We start from the raw sequence: 19,896 nt of genomic DNA, 5'->3' as shown, positions 1-19,896 counted from the left end.
CTTTCACTTCCTCCGAAATTCATAAATACTTTTCCTTGTCTCTTCTTCTCTCCTTTAATAACCCTCTCTATACTGAAGTCAAGTCCCCGGCCTTGTGTCGGTGACTGGAGCCTCCAACGTATAAAGAAAAATGAAGTTATCGCTGTCATATTACCTTATCTTTATAACCTAACCAAAAGCTGAGGGGAAATGTTGCATCTCAATACATCCGTATGAAGTGGAGGTTCGTCTTCCAACACGTTAACGAAAATTGAGTGGCTTATTGTCTCAGAATCTAAGACGGGCTCTTCCAGACACTTCCAAGGATTTACTGATAAGATAAGAGAATTTACTCCACAAAATATGAAGGTTTTGAGCTTAGTTGTGGGTTTCCTCATGATTTACAACGTATCTTCCACTCTCCGTGTCCAAGATAATTGCATTTACTAAATAATGTGCAACATCCATTCGTTCTTCCTCTTCAAGGATGAGTTCTACCTCAAGAAATCTGGCTGCAGTGTGAGTGTCGCCCTCACACACGTCCTCTCTACACCTGGAATATTTTGAGTCTAATTCTTCACCTGAAATTGAAATAGTATGGCTAGCTACACAGACGATATTTTGACAATACGAGTTGATGGCTGTGATTCATCTAACACCTTTCCAAGAGGTTCAAAACTTCACAGTTTCTTATATTAAGATTAAGGAAGGATGGTTGACCCAAAGGGAAGCTCCCATTTTCTATGAGTACTGATCATCAGAGCTCACTACATATCACAGCTCATAGAAAACCCTCCTCACTCGTAGCGTCATCATCACATCTCAGAACTAAGAAAGAGTGAAGCCTCACTGTTTTTGAGAAGCCCCCGTCAATACGTAGCCCACAACACCTGGGCCAGGATGTACACTTATTAAGATGCCAACGCGATAAAGTCGGAAATCCAAACTGGTTCTTGACCAAATGATAAATGACCGCCATCATGATAAAGAATTTAGTAGTCAGTTATGTTTGAAAAAAAAAATGCCATTAAAAAACGCTACATATATTTTGTTGAAGGATCTATATATAGAGAAAATGATATTCAAGAATGCCCAAAACACTGGGAATGTTAATAAGGCATAATGACCATCAACCCAGGTCACGTAAAACCCCTCGCAACCAGGGTAACAACGACGCATATACAGGTCAAACTGGTCGTTAGAGGTCACGAAGCACAAAAGCACAGTTAGATACGGCCAAAGAAAACCATGGTGTCTTCAGTTCAGCTCGTGATGACGGATGGATGGTCTATACTTGATCGGTCAGTGTCCACAGTGAAGACCACAGACTGGACCAGAGTGGTGGCGCGATTTTACACAGGTTTGATTGTGGTGTGAGAAGACTGATCGCCTGTGAGCTTAACATTAATCCTAAAGACGGTGACATTACTCATAAGGTTCTCTCAATGGTCCATCTCACCCGAACCCATATGGAAGGTCATGTGACCTGACCTGACCTTGACCTGACCTTTTCTACCTTCTTTCGTTGTATTTATCTTCTTGTCAGTCTGTTTTTAAGTCGTTCGAGTTTATACTCGTGTTTCTTCAGCGTCATTTAATACGAAAATACGAAATATTGCAAGGACACACACACACACACACACACACACACACACACAAGCTTAAGCCAGGTACCCATATATCGACCATCCCTGTAAGAAAGACGAAGAGGTGGGTGAACTGTGGGCCGCGCCCAGGACTCTAACCCGGGAGGGCCCTTACGTGAATCACGGCCGGGAACGCTATCCACTACACCACGGAGGCCCCTGTGTGTGTGTGTGTGTGTGTGTGTGTGTCACTAGCACATTGGAGCCACACAGGAGCCCAAGAGGGTGTCGAAGTCGTCCGGACACAACACGTGAGAGGCGGAGGGAGGAAAAGGAAGGAAAGAATTGAAAGTGATGACGTCTCCAAGTGGGTGGATAAGCGTGAGGAAGCTGTTGTTCTAGTGTTCCTCCCCTCCGCCAGCGGGAGGGAGCATTACATACAGGGTCACCGTAGCGCCGCTCGTGTGAGCGAGGTTATCATCCCGCAGCAACATGGTGGTCAGCGGCCGAACTGGAATATGAGAGACGTGGGAAGGGCCACAAGAGAGAAAAGCTGCCCCACAGCGGTTGAAATTATCGTCATTCTAGATGCCACATGTACAAAAAAAAATTATGGATTCCCGTTTTTTTTTCTCTCTTTTTTTTTCGTTTATATCGAGAACGGGAAACTTACCCCCAACTTCTAGATTAGGTATGATTTCATTAGATCGACGTTTGATGTATAGTATACGTAAAGGATGATGTATCATGGGTGGCTATTATCTTTAAGTATATTATCAGATCACAAGTGGGTTGGGTCTGGTTTTCATTACCCCTTAATAACACGGGTACAGGAGGCCACCCTAGCCTGTACAGACGAAGTCGGCGCACGAATTTCAGTAAATGAAGACCACACTGAAGGTCACTACCGTTAAGGGTGTATCAGCGAATCAGCCACCGCCAAGGGCCATATTTAGGGCCCCGGTTTGGTGGCCACAGTTAGGGCCTAAGCGAGCGGGCCGGCCTGACTTAGTGGGTCACAGTTAGGTTTCACAGTTAACATCCCTGACTGGCTAGGGTCATAATGAACGTCTTGAGTCACTCGACTGTGTAACTACAGCCAGGGCCTAGGGTCAATGGCCATAATTAAGGCCATAATGGGGCCGTAGCTGAGCCCTTAGTGAGATGGTCTTGAGATGTGACCATAGTCGGGACCCCCAGCTCCGTCCCTCTACAGTGAGGACCACTCACTCACTCCTCGCAGCTCGCGGTCACAGCTCAGAATGAGAGGCATGATTGACATCCGCAATCAGCGCCCTGGCACAGTGCCCACAGTGAGTGCCTAGGGTCAGGGCCCATAATAAGGGCCGACAGCGGCGGCTCCAATGTTCGGCGACGTTTCCCACGGGCAGGGGGGGGCGGCCCTGGGTCGGAGATACGGTCTACATACCAGACCAGCGCGTATAAGTAAGACCCCCATCCCGCCATCAGAGCCCTAGTTTTTAATGCCCCTAAAATTACGGCCCTGGATCAGTGTCCACAATCAGGATCACAGTTCACTGAACCTAATCAGGGTCACGCATCAGTTCCCGCAATTAGGGAGCCCTCTCGCGGGGGCCTAGAGCCACTGCCTGGGGTCGGATCCCCAGGGACAAGCCCTGAGCACTCCACCAAGGTGGATAGTACCAGCCACCCACTCCACACGTCTTGCTCGACTTAGCTAAGGAGGATGTTCTCTTCTCTCTATGTCGTGTATGGTCTGGGGGGGAACACAGAGGGTGAACCATACGTGATCCAGCTGCCCTGATTCGCCCATGACCTGCAGAGCAGGACGCTGGGGACTGCATTTCCCAGTCACCCTTCCCTGCCTCCCTCACCCCCCGAACCCCACACACCCCTCCCCATGGGCCGGGATCTCCCCTAAGCGGCACTAATTAATGCCATTGAGGACTGACGTCCGGCATACCCGTATCGTGTGGCGAATTTTACATTCCCGACTCACTTCGAAGTTGGGAGTTTTTTTTAAGGAAGTGCATGGTTCTCGTGGGGATGTTGCGTGCCACCGACGCCGTGGTACAACAAGAGGGAGGTGGTAGGGTTAGGTACAATGCAAGGGGTCATGTTGTGCTGGTGGACGAGGGATCAAGTGTCGCCTGTGGAGGTGAGGCAGGAGAGGGGTCCCGCCACTATCAACACGCACGCCCGGCCCCAGTAACTGCTCGCGACCCGTCGGACCCGTCGGGTGCCGCTCTCACCCGCCCAAACGCCCGCACCGACCGACCGACCGACCGACCGACAACACTGTCATCACTCCCGGAACCCTCCGGCTGCGTGGCTAACACTGCAGTACCCACGTCACGGCTGCTGCTACTGCTGCCTCTGCCGCATCGGGGAAGGGCAGCTGCACTCACAGACCCCTCTCACGCCGTTGCCGCCTCTCCTCCGCTCCTGGGAAGATCAACAGTGGCAGGTGGTGGCGAGGAAGAGGCCCACCACCAGACCAATCACCTACACTCAGGGGGGCGGTGGTGCCCTGCGGTTGTAAGTACCGACAGAGGGACGACCTCAGCCGTCCCTCCCGTCGTCCTGCGCCCGCATCGAACGTCGCCCAGCCCAACCCGCACTTTGGACGGGCACAACACCCTCCTCTAACTAGGCACTGCCGCTCTCCCGACCCGTCTGCCGCTTGTGAACTTTAGTATTTCACTGGTGCTACGGTGAGACACAGGGCCTGGGGCACCGCTGGATGAGGCGCCGAGCTATCTAACAGCTCGAGACTTTCACTGCGCGACAAGAAACGCCGACAGTGATAGTCTACACTTAGTCCATTGTGCTGAGAGTGACCTCCCTCGAAGTGATGACCAAAATATGTCATCAGCGAAGCCCTGGACTCCTGGACGCAGTAACCTGTGATACGTGCCTCAGCCTGTGACATGAGAGAGTGCTTTCAGTGTGACGATCAAACGAGTGTCGGAGGAGATATTCCCATGCTGGACATTTGTCGACGTTAGTGTGAGTATAAAGCAACAGGACCCCGTCGGCACACCTCACTCTCGTCACCTCGCTAAGCACCACCACCACCACCCTGTAACCTCACGTAGCGCACCACCACCCTCCCTGTACCCCACATTACGCACCATCTGCTCCCCAACTCCCCCCCATCTTACGCACCACCTCCCCCCTCCCAGCGCACCATAACAGGCAGTCATTCAGTGCCAGTTGTGGATAATGGTATTACTGTTGACGGTGTGTGTGTGTTGCGCCAATAGACACCAACCTTGAGGACCAATAACTCTTGCTGGGCCTCCACCCTCCAGCCGCCCCCCTTGCTCCCTCCGTCTACACCTCCACCCATCCCTCCCTCCAACATCTGGCGGCCTGTATCTTCAACAGGCGTTCGTCCACTCACAACCATCACCTACAACAAAACACAACCGACACAACTCTCACAACTCCTCTCACAACTCCACAACAGAACACCGACACGACCACAACTCCAGTGCCATCATCACAACCAACTACTACGACCATCCAAACGCCACCCAACCTCCCACCCCAAGTCCTTCCCCTTCATCACCAATAACCTCGTACCACCCCCGACCCTCCTCCTCCACCTCCTCCCCTCACGTGGCTCCAGCAGCAGCAGCAGCAGCAGCAGAAAGCAAGAGAGCCACAGTCACGGTGGCAACCACCCTCCCGTCGCTGTAGCGGAGCCGAGCACCGCCCTAAAGTGGCATCACTTGGCCGCCGCCCATCGGCCAGCAGCATCACTACCCGTGCACCTCCCTCTTTCTCCTCCTCGCTGGCCCTCCAAAACTCTTGCCCCGCCCCAACCACGGCCGTCACCACCATCACCAAGGAGTAGTCTCCACCAGTAGCAGCTAGTGAGAGCTCATGTAGAGAGAAAGAGAACTGCGTGTGTGTGTGTGTGTGGAGGAGACCACAGGAGCCTTCTACCAGTGCCTCGCCCCATCATGTTTCGCAGCTCAGGTGAGAATACTTAGTTGTAGCCCTCGAGAGATACTGGGTCCACCTCCTTCACGGGGGGTGAGGACTCACGCAAGATGAATAATAATCCAATAAAAACCAGTGATGTCTTGATTCTATATTCTTTTATCTGTAATACTACTACTACTGCTGCTGCTGCTGTGGTCGAAGTCTGTGTTTACGGAAATTTCGATGCCCTCCATAAGTGATCTCTTGTGGGTCTCCTGCGTGTTGGTGGAGTGACGGAGGGAGGGAGATAGAGAGTGAGGCTAGTGTGGGTGCGGGCTGTTCGCTACACACACTATTCATATTCAAATGCCAGGCCGGAAGCTGGATATAAGCAGTGTGTGTGTGTGTGTGGTGTATGTGGGAAGGACCGAGTCTACGTGTGTATGTGTGTGTGTGTGTGTGTGTGTGTGTGTGTGTGCTGGCGGACGACAGCACCGAACACTGATACCAACACACTCTCTCTCTCTCTCTCTCTCTCTCTCTCTCTCTCTCTCTCTCTCTCTCTCTCTCTCTCTCTCTCATGGATAAGGTATCGCGCTGCTGTTACGCTCTCCCCCCCACATTTTTGCTTGCCCTGTCCTGTACACACACACACACACACACACACACACACACACACACACACACACACACACACACGCACTGAGATTGGTAAATAAAAGCCTTGTGAGGATAAGGAGAGATAGATAAAGACGAGGAGATTAGGAGGGCGAAACGGAGACACAGACGAAGCGGTTGAAACGACAGAGATACGTCGGGAGAGAGAGAGAGAGAGAGAGAGAGAGAGAGAGAGAGAGAGAGAGAGAGAGAGAGAGAGAGAGAGAGAGAGAGAGAGAGAGTGGGGAGGAAGGGGAGGAAGTTGGAACAGGGCGAGGTAAGGGAGTGTATTTTAGTCCCATCTGTCACCATCCTGGGGCGCCGCCCCTCGCTTTGACGTAGTTCATTTTAACTGTACGTTACGACCTAACACCAAGATTTCACGGACCTCAACTGGCGTGACGGATCCCACCACACATGGAGCCACACGCACCACATGGAGCCACACATACACCACATGGAGCCACACGCACCACATGGAGCCACACATACACCACATGGAGCCACACGCACCACATGGAGCCACACATACACCACATGGAGCCATACGCACCACACATGGGGCCACACGCACCACATGGAGCCACACATACACCACATGGGGCCACACGCACCACACATGGGGCCACACATACACCACATGGGGCCACACGCACCACACATGGGGCCACACATACACCACATGGGGCCACACGCACCACATATGGGGCCACACATACACCACATGGAGCCACACGCACCACACATAGGGCCACACGCACCACACATGGGGCCACACATACACCACATGGGGCAACACGCACCACACATGGGCCACACACACACACACACACACACACACACACACACACACACACACACACACACACACACGTGGAGCCACACACACCACACACGGGGCCACAAACACACACACACACACACACACACACACACACACACACACACACACCACACATGGGACCACTCACGCACCACACACGGGGCCACACACACACCCACACACACACACACACACACACACACACACACACACACGCGCGCGCGCACGCGCGCGCGGGGCAACGTAGGTGTAAATTCACAATATTATACGAATGGTGAGGACACTTACACCACAAATTCCCCACCACACACTCTTAACCACGCACTCTTTCACCACGCACTCTTTCACCACGCACTCTTTCACCACGCACTCTTTCACCACGCACTCTTCACCACGCACTCTTTCACCACGCACTCTTTCACCACGCACTCTTTCACCACACACTCTTCACCACGCACTCTTTCACCACGCACTCTTTCACCACGCACTCTTTCACTACGCACTCTCTCACCACGCACTCTTTCACCACACACTCTTTCACCACGCACTCTTTCACCACGCACTCTTTCACCACGCACTCTTTCACCACGCACTCTTCACCACGCACTCTTCACTACGCACTCTTCACTACGCACTCTTCACCACACACTCTTTCACCACGCACTCTTTCACCACGCACTCTTTCACCACGCACTCTTTCACCACGCACTCTTTCACTACGCACTCTTTCACCACGCACTCTTTCACCACGCACTCTTTCACCACGCACTCTTTCACCACGCACTCTTTCACTACGCACTCTTTCACCACGCACTCTTTCACCACGCACTCTTTCACTACGCACTCTTTCACCACGCACTCTTTCACCACGCACTCTTTCACCACGCACTCTTTCACTACACACTCTTTCACCACACACTCTTTCACCACACACTCGTCACCACGCCAAACAGCCGGCTACAGACGCTCACACAATCTCGCCCATACACACATAACCCCCTCTGCCTAAAATTACCAATACCGGAGTAACCGTCGCTATACATACGAATACTGAATAAAGCTGAAGCTTATCTGAGCTCGCGATCAACGTAGTTGGGCTGAAGCTCAGCTGTAGAAGCTTTGCGACACTCGTTAAGCTGCCAAAGCTCAAGGGCTGTAGCTGTGTGGCACGCCTTCAGCTGCCTGAGCTAAGCTGCAGGAGCCGTGTGTGGCACTCGTTAAGCTGGTAAAGCTCAGCTGCAGGGGCTGTCTGAGGCTCGTTCAGCTGGTAAAGCTCAGCTGCAGGGGTTGTCTGAAGCTCGAAAAGCTGGTAACGCTCAGCTGTAGGGGCTGTCTGAAGCTCGTTAAGCTGGTAAAGCTCAGCTGCAGGGGCTGTCTGAGACTCGTTGAGCTGGTAAAGCTCAGCTGCAGGGGCTATCTGAAGCTCGTTGAGCTGTCAAGCCGAAACCTTTAGAGGCAAGACAGCATCTGGTTACAATATCTATTTACGTGTCTACCTAATTACCAGTTCGGGATCTTCGTCTCTTCGTCTCGTTAGTCCTGAGGTCAACGGGGCAAGAAATCCCTCCTAGAAAATGAGGTGAAGAGCAGTCATGTCTAATGGTGAGGGAGGACCAGTGCACTGTACGTGTGAGAGAGGGTAGACCCGAGTAACGAGCCAACTATGCAACGTCTAATGACCTCTACGGTCTAACAAGGACCCTTTGTGACCTCCGCATTCCTTGAACGCTACCGCCACCCCCTAATCCCCAATTCACACACACACACACACACACACACACACACACGAACTTGGCCGCCACAGTAAATTACTCATATATTCATCACTGGATGATATGTGAATCATGAGTAACTCTGGCATTTAAAAAGGAAAACTGCAGGTCCATCACTCTGTGTGTGAGGCAATCTCTGACGTTGATTTGAATAAGAATGTTTGGTGAGAGAAAACGTATGTGGTTCTTTAATAAGGAGTGAGACACTCGATGATCCCAAGTTTGAAATAAGTTATTAGGTCGTGTGAATCGTAACAACGGGATATGTTGTTTCGTACGATGTGGAGTCTAATTCTGATATTCAAAGCACGTCAGAATGAGAGGCAGCAGGGAAGGCGTGTGTGGCCCAAATTCTCTTCGAGGAAGCTTGCGTCGTGGCGGCTTTTTCCTTAGTCAAGGAGGCAAAGACATGGTGGGAGGGACGCAACCAGGATCTGTTCCGTATGTCATGATGCATCAGAGAAACACGTTTAGCCCAGCAAGTATGAACTCACGAACACACGCATGATACACACACAACATAACAAGTGTGTACTCACACGCATGATACACACACAACATAACAAGTGTGTACTCACACACACACGCATGATACACAAACAACATAGCAAGTGTGTACTCACACACACACACATGATACACACACAACACAGCAAGTGTGTACTCACACACACACACACACGATACACACACAACATAACAAGAGTGTACTCACACACACACACACACACACACACACACACACACACACACACACACACACACACACACACAACACAGCTTAGCAATAATGTATTCGTAGACATATACAATCCCTACATAAGATGTTTGTAAGAATCCTACAGACCAAATGGGAACTTAGTGACGGTGCTTTTGGTAAGACAAGCAGATCTGAAACATTGCTGAAGAGATCAATGTTTTAAGATAAACCTCTGGTTATGTATGAGGGGCCAGAGGCGCGGGGCACCCTCCTCCCTCCCTCCTCAAGAAGAAGAAGAGGAAGGTTGTCGCCAGGAGACACGTAAGCAACCAGATATTACCCAGTCAACCACTATATTTATCCCAACGGTGTGAGGTGGAAATATATACCACACACACACACACACACACACACACGCACACAAACAAACATCCAGATGCAAATACAATCATACATATAAAAATAAACATGCATGAATTATATATATATATATATATATATATATATATATATATATATATATATGTGTGTGTGTGTGTGTGTGTGTGTGTGTGTGTGTGTGTGTGTGTGTGTGTGCTGTCAAAATGAATTAGATAACAATGTGTCTATGTACAACATGTGTAGAGGCAAGACGGTGCCCCCAACACATCCAGCAGATATAAACAGTGGCGTTGGTTGATCGTTGCAGATGATGCTACACATACGACTCATACATGTGAAGCTCACATCCCCCCGTCCAACGAGACAGATTTTCACGAAGGTAAAGCGATCCATGACTCATTCCCATGGGAACAACTTAACTCCTCGTTAGCGAGACGTTGCTACAACTGTAGCCCATGATTTATATATATATATATATATATATATATATATATATATATATATATATATATATATTTTGCATGTTTACCAAATGGCGTCCTAGCTACGTCTCTTCGTTGTATATCAACTGATTGTTATATTTCTCTCTTGTGTCTCCCCTGATGGTGTGATTATTACACGAAAGTGCACTTGGGAACTTATCGTGTTTCATTTTCCCGTGGACTCATAGGAATATATATATATATATATATATATATATATATATATATATATATATATATATATATATATATATAGACGTCGAGGCGAACATAAGCGGTCAGATACCATAAAAAGACTCGTAATTCTAAAGGAATCAGGTAGCGGGCGATGCCCCGCCCATGCCAAGAGGGACCCTGCACGACAGCCAATAGGAGCGCAAAGGTCGTTACTGTGAGGACAGCGCCGCCAATCGTCTTCCAAGTTAGACCTCACTCTAATCTACGATGCGGGTAGCCTTTTGATGTTCCTCTCTTGCCTCTAAGATGAAAAAAAAAAAAAAAAAGAATGTTACTTTGATAACTGTTGCTGTATCTAGTGCGGTTATCATTTATAATACATATCTAGACACGATTTGTCTTGGTCACGGGGGTTTGGAGGGGAGGTTAAAGAGCGCGCGAGATGTTCTTGAATCATTGAGTTCCATCGTCTCAAGTCACCCTTCATCGTCGGGGATCCGAAATGTTCTGGCTACTGACGGATTCTCAGGTCGGGTTCTTTTCTACTTAGATGATCCTCCTTTTTCCCCCCGTGCTGGATCCCTTGAGTCTGTCTGAGTTCCCGTGTCCCCGCCTGTAGCTGCGGAACGCGTCTTTTCTCGTAGAAAACAGAAAACGGGTCTCCAGAGACGCGAAATTTTACGGTATATTTTCGTCAGATCATTGTCGCAGATGACGTCAGTCGTCAGGTGGCGGTGTCGGAGCAAGTGGACGAGATGCACCAGTCGTTAGGCCCAGTTTGGAACCGCTTGAGCCCGGCGACACGACCCAACTGCATGACGACACGACCTTTTCATCCCACTGTCATGCATCAGCTTGAAGGGCCAGGCGTGTCACGCCTTAAGATCATACCGTCGTGCTCCAGGGTCGCACCGTTGTGCTCAAGGGTCGCACCGTCGTGCTCAAGGGTCGTACCGTCGTGTCCAAGGGTCGCACCGTCGTGTCCAAGGGTCGCACCGTTGTGTCCAAGGGTCGTGCCCAATGATCGTGCCCAAGGGTCTTACCGTCGTGTCCAAGAGTCGTGCTCAAGGGTCATGCCGCCGTACCCAAGGGTCGTACCGTCGTGTCTGAGGGTCGTGCCGCCGTGCCCAGGGTTCTTAGCGATGTGTTCAAGAGGTTATCGCCACTTCCCATCTCTTAATGACTGATCAGAAGGAACTGTGAATGAAGTGTAATGGAAACTTGATATCAGTGGAACTTGTGTGTTTCTCAGTTCACTGACCTTTTGGGAGGTGTTTCATGACCCCAGGGTTGATCTTTCGAGCAACGAATTCGTCTGGGTCAACCAAATCCAAGATGAAGCAAGGAGAATTGGTTCATAAGGTTCGAAGCAGGAGGAGTAAGCGGTGTTCACTAGACGACTGATGAACAGTGTTCACCCACGTTAACACGAGTCTTGTGCTGGTCGAACACGAGGGACATAGTGGTTCGTCCCGTGAGCCATAGTGGTTCATTTAGGTCACGTTTGTGGATCACAAAGACCTTGTTTAGCGGGTCGTACGAGGCGGTCTGGTCTGGTGATTCATGTCGCCGGCGGTGGTTCGAGCGGACAGAAAAAAAAAAAGAAAAACTGAAAAGGATTATAAAGTACGAGGGTTCACGTCTCTCTCTCTCTCTCTCTCTCTCTCTCTCTCTCTCTCTCTCTCTCTCTCTCTCTCTCTCTCTCTCTCTCTCTCTATCTATCTATCTATCTCTATCTATCTATCTATCTATCTATCTATTTACCTCTATCAATCTATCTACCTCTATCTATCTATGGTTATTTTCATGTGTGGCGGGTTGGCGATGGGAATGAATAAAGGCAGACAGTATGAATTATGTGCATGTGTATATATGTATATGTCTGTGTGTGTGTATATATGTATACGTTGAGATGTATAGGTATGTATAGATTGCGTGTGTGGATGTACATGTATGTACATGTGTATGTGGGTGGGTTGGGCCATTCTTTCGTCTGTTTCCTTGCGCTACCTCGCTAACGCGGGAGACAGCGACAAAGTAAAATAAAAAAAAATATATATATATACATCTAATCTCCACACACACACACACACACACACACACACACACACACACACACACCCATGTATTCAAATGACCTTTTCCACACCCACCTAGATATCTGGTGCCACTCCCCTCCCTCGCTCCCTCACCATGGACGAGGAACACGACCACTGGGTGCCAGACTACGCCAGGAGCTGCTGGTGTGGGAGGGATGAGCCACGGTGGCGTGCCCTCAATAGCCGTAACATACAAGCCTCTCTGGTCATCACTTAACCCTCAGTCCCTCCCCCGGAGTGGCTAGGTCACGCCACCAGACGATATACCACACACACACACACACACACACACACACACACACATGTGGTGTAGTGGTTAGCGTTACCGACCATGAGTCATCATGGGCCTGCTCGGGGTCGGACCCGCATGGGTTCGAATCTCGGATGTGTCAGTCTGCCTACGACACAACCCAGGTGTTCATCAACCCCTCGGGGGATGGTCGAGAGATGGGAGCCTGACTTAAGCTGTGTGTGTGTGTGTGTGTGTGTGTATCATTTTTTTACGATGGAGGCTTCAATCACAGACAAAAAAAACAAAAAGTATTATTGAAGGGAATGCACCACAAAACACACACACACACACACACACACACACACACACACACACACACACACACACACACACACACACACACACACACAAAAGCACCTAATAAATAGACTTCCTGGTCAAGGGAGGGTGGAGGCCCTGGTGGAGTGAGGGTGGAGGTCGCGGTGGAGGGAGGGTGGAGGACCTGGTGGAGGGAGGGTGGAGGTCGCGGTGGAGGGAGGGTGCAGGCCCTGGTGGAGTGAGGGTGGAGGTCGCGGTGGAGGTCGTGGTGGAGGGAGGGTGCAGGACCTGGTGGAGGGAGGGTGGAGGACCTGATGGAGGGAGGGTGGAGGTCGTGGCTAACAGCCATGCGAGCCCCCCCGGGACCAGACTGGTAGATATCAGGTGGAGTTGACTGGCATCTGTCTCAGGGCAAGGCGCGGGGGGGTGTGGAGTGGAGGCGAGAGGCACTCATCATCCATTTAACCCCTGGCCGGCTGGTGCTCATCATGCTCGAGGTATGATAGAATGCATGACCAACCTATCATCCTACGGGTTTGGGTCATTTCAGCGAATAGAATTCCTTTCCTAGAACCTTACGAAACGTAACGCTTCTAGTGAAAGACCTTGAGGGAGAGAGAGAGAGAAAAAAAAAAAAAGGTGATACCTAAAATGTCTTACAGTTCTGACTCTGTCTCCCATCGCTTTCCTATTGACGTCATGCGAGTTGTGAATCAAAACATCCGCGTCCAGCGAGACTCGTGGTCTGATGTAGAGACAAGTAAATGAGAGACGTGCAGCGAGACGCAGTGCACACTGCGACCCCAAACCGACCTCCTGAGGGCGCGCTAATAGGCACAAACCATCGCTCAGCCCCGCCGGTACAGCACCCATCATCGCCCACCTCCTCTCCTCCTACCAGCGACCTGTCTCTCCTCGTGGCAGTGGCCTGAGCTTGGCTGTGTAGCAGGTGGGGTAGACAAGGAGGGGCGGAGGGCAGCGCCTGGGGTGGAGGCTGGGTGCTGTACCGAGGCTTGGGAGGATGACAATGCCACTAAGAGAGGTGAGGGTTACGTGTGATGGCTGGATGGCTTATGTTGTTGGCTGGGTAGTGTTGCTGCACCTTTGGCTGGTGTTGCTGGCTGGGTAGTGTTGCTGCACCTTTGGCTGGTGTTGCTGGCTGGGTAGTGTTGCTGCACCTTTGGCTGGTGTTGCTGGCTGGGTGGTGTTGCTGGCTGGGTAGCGTTGCTGCACCTTTGGCTGGTGTTGCTGGCTGGGTAGTGTTGCTGCACCTTTGGCTGGTGTTGCTGGCTGGGTGGTGTTGCTGGCTGGGTAGCGTTGCTGCACCTTTGGCTGGTGTTGCTGGCTGGGTAGTGTTGCTGCACCTTTGGCTGGTGTTGCTGGCTGGGTGGTATTGCTGGCTGGGTAGCGTTGCTGCACCTTTGGCTGGTGTTGCTGGTTGGGAAGTGTTGCTGCACCTTTGGCTGGTGTTGCTAGCTGGCTGGCTGGTTGACTGGTGTTGCTGGCTGGGTAGTGTTGCTGCATCGTTGGCTGGTGTTGTTGGCTGGTTGGCTGGTGTTGCTGGCTGGGTAGTGTTGCTGCGTCGTTGGCTGGTGTGGCTGACTGGCTGGCTGGTGTTGCTGGCTGGCTGGCTGGTGTTGCTGGCTGGGTAGTGTTGCTGCATCGTTGGCTGGTGTTGCTGGATGACTGACTGATGTTCCTGACTTTCTGGTGTGTTGGCTAGTTTGCTGGCTGGCTAGTGTTGCTGGATAGCTTGTTTTGCTCGCTGGTTGCTCTTGCTAGCTAACTGGTGATGTTGACTACATAAATGGCTTGTGTTGCTCGTGAGCGCCACCTTGACTGTGATGGGGTACGGGGTCACTCATGTCCACACACCTGAAGGTCTTCCCCAAACACAGAACATGGTTAGGCCTGGGATCTGCAGGTGTGACACTAGTGCCTGTGGTACACTTACCGTGAGGCGCGTGTTCACGGAGGTGAGGGACCTCCGCCCATGTACACCCATGGTAAAGACGTCGAGGCCTCCCCTCCAGAATATGTAAGGCCAGATCCTTAGCTCTCTCACCAGACGTCAAGACATAACAACATCATCTGTCCCCATGCGACCATATGGGCTACTGCTGGCACAAGTATGTTTCCCCTCCTCACCAGACGTCAAGACATAACAACATCATCTGTCCCCATGCGACCATACGGGCTACTGCTGGCACAAGTATATTTCCCCTCCCCGCCTCACTTGTGAAGATGATCATCATACAAACGTTAAGGTCTTGGAACCAACCACGTTCCCCGATCTCATAAGCAGTCATCCTCCAGGAGGAGGGTGGGGGGATTTCATCATCGTCTGTCTTCACTATTATAGCAGATAATTACTCCACTTGATTACCATTTTAATTACCAGTCACGCTAGGCTCCCGGCAAACATATGCTGACCTAGATATGAGGACAGGGCACTTGTGGGGTTATTATTTAATGAACACAACCAAGTTTTACACCAAGCAAAAGAAAAAAACCTTCTCGTTTTGGACGTGCGTCTCGTACAACTTGGTGTATGATGATGCTTCCTTGGTCACGAGATAGAGATGCTGTCAGCCTCCATGTATCTAGCCCATCCCATGCATCCATTCCTGTCTCTACCTGTCTATTCTGTAGGTGGAATAGACAGAGAGAGAGAGAGAAGGATAGATAGAATGAGGGAAAGGTGGATTGGCAAACAAAGAATAAACATTGAAGGAACAAAAAGAGAAGAGAATAGATAAGGCAAGAGATAGGCACACACACACACACACACACACACACACACACACACACACACACACACACTGGCCTGAGACATGCCTGAAGAAATTCAACCCACGTAAACAAATCCAGACGAGACCCAGCGAAAGATGGTGCCGATACGAGCATCATCCAGGAAGGTAGAACTTGTAGGATCCTGTTCAGCAAGTTCTTCTCATGCTGCAACATAAAGGAAATGTTCATCAAGCTGTTCTCATGCTGCAACATAAAGGAAATGTTCAGCAAGTTCTTCTCATGCTGCAACATAAATGAAATGTTCAGCAAGTTCTTCTCATGCTGCAACATAAAGGAAATGTTCAGCAAGTTCTTCTCATGCTGCAACATAAAGGAAATGTTCAGCAAGTTCTTCTCATGCTGCAACATAAAGGAAATGTTCAGCAAGCTGTTCTCATGCTGCAACATAAAGGAAATGTTCACCAAGTTCTTCTCATGCTGCAACATAAAGAAAATGTTCAGCAAGTTGTTCTCATGCTGCAACATAAAGAAAATGTTCAGCAAGTTCTTCTCATGCTGCAACATAAAGAAAATGTTCAGCAAGTTCTTCTCATGCTGCAACATAAATGAAATGTTCAGCAAGTTCTTCTCATGCTGCAACATAAATGAAATGTTCAGCAAGTTCTTCTCATGTTGTCTCTCAGGTTTGATCACCACAGTTACAGATGAACACAGAACTCATCAAAAAGGTCCCAGAGGAGGAGAACAAAGATAGCACAGGAATTCAGGAAAAAAATAGCTTAGTTATAGCGAAAAGCTGAAGGCCTTTGCCCATCATGGAAGAAAGAAGAGTGTAGGGTGACCTGATCACCATCTTTGAATTTTATAAACAGCTTCATAACGTAGACAGTGAACAGTTCTTCGAAATGTGCATGGGTAGAACAGCCACACTCCATAACGTACAATTTACGAAGAAAACACTTAGTAAAAACGTATCTTTTTAGTAAGTGATGAATGACTGCAATAAACCAAGTCATTTGGTAATAAATGTGGAAAAAAAAAATAGGTTTTAAAAGTGAAATGATGGTCGACAAAAATTCAAGAGATGTGGGGTGGGCGCGCCCCACGACCGTAAAACCTCCTCCACTCACAAATACGATATCATTAGATAAACGTTAAATTCAGAGATAACTTAGACTTTTGTCCGTAAGTGGAGCCTTAAAAAAACAATAGTGAGAGAAGGTAACCTTGATAGATAGATAGATAGATAGATAACATAAACAGGACAGACAGACAGATCCATATAGACAGGCAGACAGATATTAAAAGAGACAGTTAGGATGTAAAACAGACAGACAGATCCATATAGACAGGCATACAGACATTAAAAGTGACAGTTAGTATGTAGAACAGACTGACAGACAGATCCATATAGATAGGCATATAGACATTAAAAGAGACGGTTAGGATGTAAAACAGACAGACAGACAGATCCATATAGACAGGCAGACAGACATGACAAGAGACAGGATGCAAAAGAGACAGGCAGACAAATCCATATAGACAGGCAGACAGACATTAAAAGAGACAATTAGGATGCAAAACAGACTGGCAGATAGACATTAAAAGAGACAGTTAGGATGTAAAACAGACAGACAGACAGACAGATCCATATAGACAGACAGACAGACATTAAAAGAGACAGTTAGGATGTAAAACAGACAGACAGACAGACAGATCCATATAGACAGACAGACAGACATTAAAAGAGACAGTTAGGATGTAAGACAGACAGACAGACAGCCAAAGAGACTACGTATATCTGTAAAGGCTTTTCACAGGAAATGACTCCCTCCCTGACGTTCGTTGGTCAAGTTCAAAGAAGGTCTGGTACGTACGCGGCAACTCCTGCCCCAGTTATGTTGTGGGGGAGGGGGACAACGTGACGAACATGTTGTGGGGGAGGGGGACAACGTGACGAACATGTTGTGGGGGAGGGGGACAACGTGACGAACATGTTGTGGGGGAGGGGGACAACGTGACGAACATGTTGTGGGGGAGGGGGACAACGTAACGAACATGTTGTGGGGGAGGGGGACAACGTGACGAACATGTTGTGGGGGAGGGGGACAACGTGACGAACATGTTGTGGGGGAGGGGGACAACGTGAACATGTTGTGGGGGAGGGGGACAACGTGAACATGTTGTGGGGGAGGGGGACAACGTGACGAACATGTTGTGGGGGAGGGGGACAACGTGACGAACATGTTCTTTTGTGAACATGAAGAAAGAACGCACAAGTGGCGTTCGTCTCTCATTTCCCCACCACTTTCAAGAAACATTCTCCAGGGTTGCTGTGATCATGTCTACCAACGGCCCTGACATTCGCTTGTGTCCTCAAGTTTTATTAGTGTCATGTTCAGTGGCTGACTGACCACTTCAACGCGTTTTCTTGGTCATGTCTTCGTCGACCGTCATCTTGGTTGGTCTAGAGGCTATTTCTCTTCACCGAAGTTCATCTTCACCTGGGTCATGGTGTGTGTGTGTGTGTGTGTGGTGCCCCAAGTCTGGGTGAATACAATTTTATGAGCTCTGCTCCGCTCATAATGTTGGTAGCTGGTCATGTCCACTACAACACTCTCCCATGCACGACATGCACACTCACAATACTTGAAAATGTACGTATCTTTGACTCGAGACATGTCCTTCACACACGCCATATTTTGATATGAATTACATTTACCTTAAAGTTCTACTACACACATCATCGAATTACATTACCATTCTCCTCAGTTTCCCTCCACTTCCTCTTAACACACATCGAAGTGACACACACACACACACACACACACACACACACACACACACACCATCGGGGTTCTAACTGAACCTATGATTCTTGCTATGAGCTGAGGACTTTATTGCTATGAGCTGAGAACGTTATTGCTATGAGCTGAGAACGTTATTGCTATGAGCTGAGAACGTTCTTGCTATGAGCTGAGAACGTATTGCTTCTAACAGCTGATAAAGCTCTCACGGCGACCTCCACCCTGCTTCAGCCAGTGTACCTGTGTATACCTCCACCCTCCTCCAGCCAGTGTACCTGTGTATACCTCCACCTTCCTCCAGCCAGTGTACCTGTGTATACCTCCACCCTCCTCCAGCCAGTGTACCTGTGTATACCTCCACCTTCCTCCAGCCAGTGTACCTGTGTATACCTCCACCTTCCTCCAGCCAGTGTACCTGTGTATACCTCCACCTTCCTCTAGCCAGTGTACCTGTGTATACCTCCACCCTCCTCCAGCCAGTGTACCTGTGTATACCTCCACCTTCCTCCAGCCAGTGTACCTGTGTATACCTCCACCTTCCTCCAGCCAGTGTACCTGTGTATACCTCCACCTTCCTCCAGCCAGTGTACCTGTGTATACCTCCGCCTTCCTCCAGCCAGTGTACCTGTGTATACCTCCACCTTCCTCCAGCCAGTGTACCTGTGTATACCTCCACCTTCCTCCAGCCAGTGTACCTGTGTATACCTCCACCCTCCTCCAGCCAGTGTACCTGTGTATACCTCCACCTTCCTCCAGCCAGTGTACCTGTGTATATCTTTCCACCTGCTGACTTAACAGTAGTTAGGTGTCCTCCACGCCCGGATGTTGCTGGACGCGCCACATACATATGTCCCGTTGTGAATTAACGGTCAAGCCTCCTGTTAGTCTGGTGGTTTAGGTCACTCACCGTCTCCAGGTCTGTCGTGGACGTGTCCACGAGAGAGAGAGAGTGTGTGTGTAAGTGGGTGTGTGTGTTCCGATCCCGTGGGCATGTTTCGCTCTGGCCATGAAACACGTCACTTTGTCTCGCTCCCAAGCAACCTTTTCTCAACTTGTTTCGGCAAATCGATATGTATTTTTTTTTTTTCTGTTTCTCATATGTACTCTCGACATTTTGGCACGTAAGATGAAAACTCTGGACCAGAAATGAAGACAGATACCCTTATCTTCGACTATAGGGAATCCTTCGACTTGTAGCTTTAAATGGGAGCCAA

General features: G+C 49.6%; 1 protein-coding gene across 2 annotated transcripts in view; it reads left to right on the top strand.

Moving 5' to 3' along the window:
- LOC139747955 (innexin inx2-like) overlaps nt 1–19,896 on the top strand; it is a 180,552-nt gene that overhangs the window by 93,688 nt on the left and 66,968 nt on the right. The window contains exon 1 of one of the 2 annotated variants that reach the window (XM_071660459.1): nt 3,759–5,534. The exons of the other annotated variant lie outside the window; for it this stretch is intronic. Coding sequence (XP_071516560.1) covers nt 5,519–5,534 — 16 coding nt within the window. The 5' untranslated portion in view covers nt 3,759–5,518. Of the gene's footprint in view, nt 1–3,758; nt 5,535–19,896 lie in introns of those variants that run through there. 2 annotated transcript variants of the gene reach the window in all.

This window comes from Panulirus ornatus, chromosome 71, assembly GCF_036320965.1.
Source record: "Panulirus ornatus isolate Po-2019 chromosome 71, ASM3632096v1, whole genome shotgun sequence".
Classification (NCBI taxonomy): Eukaryota; Metazoa; Arthropoda; class Malacostraca; order Decapoda; family Palinuridae; genus Panulirus; species Panulirus ornatus.
The sequence above is the reverse complement of the archived record's forward strand: the minus strand, read 5'-3'. Positions and strand labels throughout refer to the sequence as shown.